Source organism: Erpetoichthys calabaricus, chromosome 2 (genome assembly GCF_900747795.2).
Source record: "Erpetoichthys calabaricus chromosome 2, fErpCal1.3, whole genome shotgun sequence".
NCBI lineage: Eukaryota > Metazoa > Chordata > Cladistia > Polypteriformes > Polypteridae > Erpetoichthys > Erpetoichthys calabaricus.
This window is the reverse complement of record NC_041395.2, coordinates 244442797-244449875: the sequence shown is the minus strand read 5'-3', so window position 1 is coordinate 244449875 and position 7079 is coordinate 244442797. Positions and strand designations below refer to the sequence as shown.

The 7079-nt window shown below is 35.7% G+C and overlaps 1 protein-coding gene across 1 annotated transcript; it reads left to right on the top strand.

Annotated features, from left to right (window-relative positions):
* The first annotated feature begins 555 nt into the window (after nucleotides 1–555).
* Nucleotides 556–1849, top strand: LOC114645569 (protein ZBED8-like). The gene has a single exon (XM_028793409.2). The coding sequence runs from the start codon at nucleotides 556–558 to the stop codon at nucleotides 1501–1503; it is 948 nt and encodes a 315-aa protein (XP_028649242.2). The 3' UTR covers nucleotides 1504–1849.
* Nucleotides 1850–7079: the final 5230 nt, after the last annotated feature.

The following is a 7079-nucleotide window of genomic DNA, read 5'->3' as shown; positions in this document are numbered from 1 at the left end:
TGGCGCCTACGACGTACGTCCTACACAGACGCCAGACAACTGCGTAGTAGGCTTTGATAGGCAGAGCGCTCCGTGCCCTCACGTAGATTCAATTCAAGCCGACGTATTAGTCGTGCTATGTGGCATTCACTCGTCTTGCGACAGTAGTTATCATTCTTTACTATTAGTTGTGTTGCTGAATTGTATATGGTTAACGTTCTTCGTGTGATTCATATTTAGTTTTATACCCCTTTAAATATGGATAAATTTTTACGTGGAAAAGATTCGTCTTCACGTACAGATGATGAAGAACCCAGCACAAGTGTTGCAAAAAAAACAAAGAAGATTGTGAAAAGGAAGTACAACGAAGACTACATTCGATATGGATTCTCGTGGTGTGGTGACGAAACGGCTCCAAAGCCACAATGCATCATTTGCGGCGATCAGCTATCAAACGAGGCAATGGCACCCAGTACACTAAATCACCATCTAAATTCAAACCATCCCAGTTACGCCAAAAAAGACAAACAATATTTTCAGAGGCGCTTAGAACAAAATCAAAAACAGAAGCAATTTATGAAATCGGCCATTACGGTTTCTGAAAAGGCCTTAGAAGCTAGCTACCATGTTGCAAAATTAATTGCACGTCAGAAAAGACCACATACTATCGGGGAAACACTTATTAAACCAGCATGCATGGAAATTGTTCGACTTATGCTTGGGCCCAATGAAGTTAAGGAAGTGAATAAAGTTTCGTTGTCTGCCGATACTGTTAAAAGACATATTCACGACATGTCAAGCGATATTTTAGGAACACTGATTAGAAAACTGATATCGGCTGAAAAATTTGCGCTTCAAATCGACGAATCAACCGATATTAAAAATAAAGCACAACTGATAGCTATTGTACGTTTCGTTGACGAGGACTTTATTAAAGAACATTATTTATTTTGTAAGGAGGTTCCAGAGCGAACTACCGGTGAAGAAATTTTCCGAGTAACCGATGATTTCTTCAAAATATATAATATTCAATGGAGCAATTGCATTGCTATTTGCACGGATGGCGCTGCGGCAATGACGGGTAGTAAAAAAGGTTTTGTCTCTTGTGTAAAACAAAAAAATCCTATAATACAAATTACACACTGCTGCATACATCGAGAAGCATTGATGGTCATGAATTTGCCAGAGGAACTTTTGAACACGATGAATGAATGCATTAAAATCATAAACATAATTAAATCAAGAGCCCTAAATTCGCGAATCTTTGGAATACTCTGTGCAGAAATGGGAGCCGAATATGAATCCTTATTGTTTTATACTGAAGTTCGTTGGCTATCCCGAGGCAAAGTTTTGGCTAGATTGTTTGAGCTTCGCTACGAGGTGCGTGAGTTTCTTTTAGATCAAAATATGTCCGAACTATACCAGCGCCTCGATGATGATTACTGGATAGCCAAACTTGCATACATGGCTGATATATTCGAGCATCTGAATGAACTTAATAAAAAAAATGCAAGGACGGAATGAGAATATATTGACGTGCTCCGATAAATTACAGGGGTTCAAAAAAAAACTCGAACTTTGGCAGGAAGAGTTGCAAAAAGGATGTTTAGAAATGTACCAAAGGACCAACCATAGTACGACTGAAAACAAGCAATTAATTGTGGATTTGGCCCAACAACATTTAAGTATGCTTCAGCAGAAATTTGATCACTATTTTTATTCTATTAATACGGAACAATACGATTGGATTCGAAATCCTTTTGCAACCAATGCAATAAATTCTACGGAAGCACTGTCACTGCAAATTCGAGAGGAATTTATAGAATTAAGTAATGACGGGACGTTAAAACTTCATTTCACCGAAGTTCCATTAGATGTTTTCTGGATTTCCGTTAAGAAAGATTATCCTCGCATTTCTGACAAGGCCATCCTAACACTACTTCCATTTTCGACGACATATTCATGTGAGCAAAGTTTTTCAACTCTTGTGTTAATTAAAAATGATAAGCGGTCATGCTTAAAAGATCTTGACCAAGAACTTCGGGTTGCGCTGTCAAATATTGAGCCGAATATAAAACTTTTGTGTTCATTGAAACAAGCGCAGGTATCACATTAATCAGTCATTATGTTATAATTATTAAGATTGCATAAAAGTAAAAATAGTATTTTTTTTATGTATGTATACTTATAATAAATGTATACTTATAATAAAAAATAAAAATTTATTGTAAAATTTGTGTATTAAGTTAATATCTATATATCAGTGGCGTAGCTGGAGATCATGTTGCCCAAGGCAGTGAAAAATGTGACGCCCTAAAGCTGAAAAATAAATTGGAGTTCATGTTGTCCGGAGCGGTGAAAAATGTGACGCCCCAAAGCTGAAAGAAATTTTTTTTGCGCCTCCTCAAGGAACAAAAAAAAAAGGAAACAACAGTAGTTTGGACGCCTCTAAATAGCTGGCGCTCGGAGCGGAGAAAACCCCTCCACCACCACCTCCCCCCACCACGCTACTTCACTGCTATATATTTTGGCTTTTGATGTGCCGCGGAATTCTAGGAAGAACGTTGGTGTGTCGTAGGTGAGAAAAGGTTGCGGAGTACTGCTATAAGGTACCATTTGAACAGTGTCAGAGTGAAAAAGCTGCACTGATGGTACATCCAGGTTTGCCAGCATTTTATGAAGTCATGTCATAGTACAGTATTACACTATTTACAGTATTCAGTCGGTGTAATATATTACTGTATATACTCCACACTTCACTGCAGTATTCAGTAAATTATTTCATTCATGGTTATTGTATGCATTGTGGTGTGGTTTTACTGTATTAAACTCCATGTTCTGTAAACCTTTTTTTTCACAAAAGATTGAGATGTAAGCCAATGCCACTCAAAGTAATTGTGTTTTTGTGGATGAAGCAGGCTTCAACTTGATAAAGAAAGAGAGACATGATTAAAATTTTGATTGGTTACAATACCAGCTCAAAGTGAACTCCCAGGTCAATATGGTAGAACATCAGGACAAAATAGAGCCATGCACCATAATGATGTGGATGAGGCCTATATTGCAGCTTATCTTATGGTGTTCCTTGATGGGCTTGCAGAGTGATTAGCGATGGGAAAAGAAATGAGGGGGCAACAGTTGGTTAACTTTGTCATCATGTGGGACATTGAGAGATTTCATCATAGTGCAGCAGTTCCAGGGACATCAGTTGTGTATCTTCTACCATACTTGCCATTCCTCAATGCAGGTAAGGTTTTTTTTTTTCAACATGGTGGTGGAATGTTAATCTCCATGTTCAGATCATACTTAGTGAGGTTATGGAAGCAGCCTGTGATGACATCACTTCAGATGCATGCCAAGCTTGGATACATCACACAAAGCCTTTTTGAAAGTGTCTGACAAGGGATAATATTAGATATGATGTAAATGAAAATCTATGGCCAAATGCCTAGTAAACATCTATGTTTAATAAATGTGTTGATTGATTTTTTTGTTTTTTTTATACTTTTTATCAAGTCTAAATGATTACTGGTGCCCATGTATAATTAGATATACTGCTTTGGAAAAGATGGTCGTGTTTTTTTTCTTTTTCTTGTCTTTTTGAAATAGTATTTTCTTTTTAGATACCATTATGTCATTTTGTTCGCTTTATCAAGAATTATGTTAATACAACTACATTTTCAGCATGCATTTCCTGCTTGGCAAATGGAAAGATACTGTAGCTTTGTAGTTTTTGTCACTTGTTCTCACTTGTTTTCAAAATGCATCCAAACAGTGGAAACTGTAATTATTTCTCACATATAATGCAAACTGACAAAGACACGATGTACTCTTCTGCAGTTAGCAAAGAAATCATATTCATTCCCCTAAATGAAAGATTTAATCACCAAGTGGAGTATTCTTTCTTCAACTTTGGCTTTTGCAGATACTTTGAGGAAAGCTGTTCCAATGTACTTAAAAGACACCCTTTTACCCCAATTTTTAATAATAGGGTTTTATTGCTTCATTTTTGTAGATCTTTGGCACTATCTCACCATCTGTGCCACTTTAAAGAGGTGCATTAGACATGCTACCCCAGTCTTATCTAGTACTTTCAACATCTCTGTATAAATCTCATCAAGTGCAATGATCCACAAACAGTAGGCCGAATCATCCTCACCGGCACTGTCTCTGTTTACACAGCTAATGTGCAGTGCTTATTACTTCTACGCAGTTGCTGAGAGCATGTTTGATGTGATTCCACTTTCTCCTCCTGAGGCAATAAATTGTCTTCCAGAACAACTTTGCAGCCAATGATCTGTTTCCAACTGTAGGCTTGCAATTTTTCTCAAATCATTGACTGCGTCTATATTAAAGATTTAAAAAAAAAAACATAAGCAGAGAAAAAGATCACAGATATGAATGGAAGATAGGTACAATGTGTTAAGAATTACGCAACAGGCTGTTCGGTGCAATGTATAATTTCATGCCCTTATTTCAGAGGCAATTCTTACTATTCTGTGAAAGCTAACCTATCTAAGAGTCCATTAGTTATCAAATTTAAAAACTTAAATCCAAATAAAGATATAATTTTAGAGTCATAGTTACTCAAAATATTAATGACTTTTTATACTCATACTGACCTAGACATAAGTTCAGTTCCTAGTTTATGCAGAGTTGAATTAGGGAAAAAGATAAGACTTAATGGTTTAGTTCTATTTTCTTGCAGTATAATGTTTTCCAATATAAATTAATTTAAATTTCATGCAAAGTTTTCATAACAAAGCTTCCATTCTGAGTAAGCTAGGCCTTTCCTATCTTCTATTCAGTGTCACCAGTTTCAAAAAAATGTAAAAAATAATAAATATTTCCAAACTATATAATTAAATAATGCCAATAATAGAAAACATACAGTATAATATACTGTAAACAAAACAAAACAACAATACTAGTATGTATTAAATTTTATAAAAATTGTTAAGACTAGAGAGAAAAACATGCTGTAATACTTGTCAAAACTGAAACATGTCAATAAGAATTGACAATGAATGACCTTACCAATTCTCTGCTGCTGTATATGAAAGTGACTTTATGGTGAAGGGTGTTGGATCAGTTTATATCTTCCCTTGTCTTTTACCTGTCTTGGACTGGTTGAAGAGATTACAGCTATAAAGTATTAACCCTCTTCCCCCTTACTAACCCTTGCCTCACAGTACAAGTGCTAAATCAATCCTAGACTGACTTTGAACTCAGATATGTTTGTTCTTCCTTCTTCCTTGCTCAATTTTTATAATAAATACTTTTTTTCTGCACAGAATTAGAGACACCGACTCAAAATTTTTGCCATGTTTTAATCTTCACAAATGGTTTACCATTGTACACCACATTGCTTAACTGTTTAATCGAGGCTATTCATACAACTTAAAATCAGACTGTGGGCTGGACGGTGAAACTTTGCATGCAGCATTCAGATTGTGGGCCTGTCCATACTTTATTGTAATTACAAACCAAACTCCATAAATTCATCCATCCAATTTCTAACCAACTTATCCCGTTGAGGAGCACAGGAAAAGTCAGAAATACATTCTAAAAACAGACAAAATGTAAGGACTACGCCTTCCATTACCAAAACTGATCCGTCTTCCACTCAAAGTGAAGGTGGCATTTTTATCTCTTTATCTTCTTTTTATACCTTTCTGAATTTACTGTCACAAACTCTACTGCTATACAGTAAGCAGAAAATAGCATGCCATGTTAGAAAAGCTTCCCACCACAAAGCTGATTCTTATTTCCCCATTAGCAAACACTAGAAGTCTTAACTTTAATAGATCTGTCTGTGTCTACTTTGTAGAGTTGAAGTACCAGCAATATCCAAAAAGTTTTGAATGTTTTGCAATCTTGTTTAGAAGCTCTTCTCTACCGTTTTCCAAGATATAGGATTGTTCCTTTGTACATTATTGTTAATGCTAGCAGTTTTCCCATTATGATAATGAATTGTACTTTGTGATAATTTGTCCCTTAAGGATAATCTAGTCTTATGTGAAATACTCTCCTGAACTCTAATAAGTTACCAGGGATTTCTTCTAGAATCTTATTGAAGTTATTATCAATATTATGAGACCTTGAAAGAAATTACTTTTATTAGATCAAAGCACATTTATTGCTGATACATTAGGAGTTTGACATTGAGCAATGAAGCAGGTGTTTTCTATTTTCAATGCCAATTAACACCTATAGTATATTAGTTCTAAGACAAGATGAAAAGGCTTGTTATACTTCTAACTTTACAACCACAACAAACAGTAAGATGATAATTTACAAACTAAACTGTACCAATATTAGGCATGTACTATTAATAATAATATTTTCGTATCCAGTATTGCCAACTTAATATATTATTTACATAACAAAGTTAACAAAACAACAAAAACCAAATCAACTAATGACAGTCATTGTTAGAATTTAATCACTTTTTATGCAAACAGGCCATTCAGTGCAACATAGCATATCATTCTGTGTTCATCTAACTTGTGCATAAGTTGTTAGTTCCGAAAATGTGATGTTAAGCAAAACATGAAACTTTTTGAGCTTACATTACAATTATGTTTTGAACAACTTTCGAAAGAGAGTAAAAAAAGAAATTTGTTAAAGCAAAAATGAAATTATATGTATTTGCTTTGTGGGGATTGACACCCTTGTGTGTCACCCTGTAGTGCAAAAAAATGGACCAAATCTATACTAATAAAAGGCAAAGCCCTCACTGACTGACTGACTGACTGACTGACTGACTGACTCACTCACTCACTCACTCACTCACTCACTCACTCACTCACTCACTCACTCACTCACTCACTCACTCACTCACTCACTCACTCACTCACTCATCACTAATTCTCCAACTTCCCGTGTAGGTAGAAGGCTGAAATTTGGCAGGCTCATTCCTTACAGCTTACTTACAAAAGTTAGGCAGGTTTCATTTTGAAATTCTACGCATAATGGTCATAACTGGAACCTCTTTTTTGTCCATATACTGTAATGGAAGGCAGCAATATGGCCGTAGGAGACGGAGTTGCATGTTGCATCATCACGCCTCCCACCTAATCACGTGAACTGACTGTGAA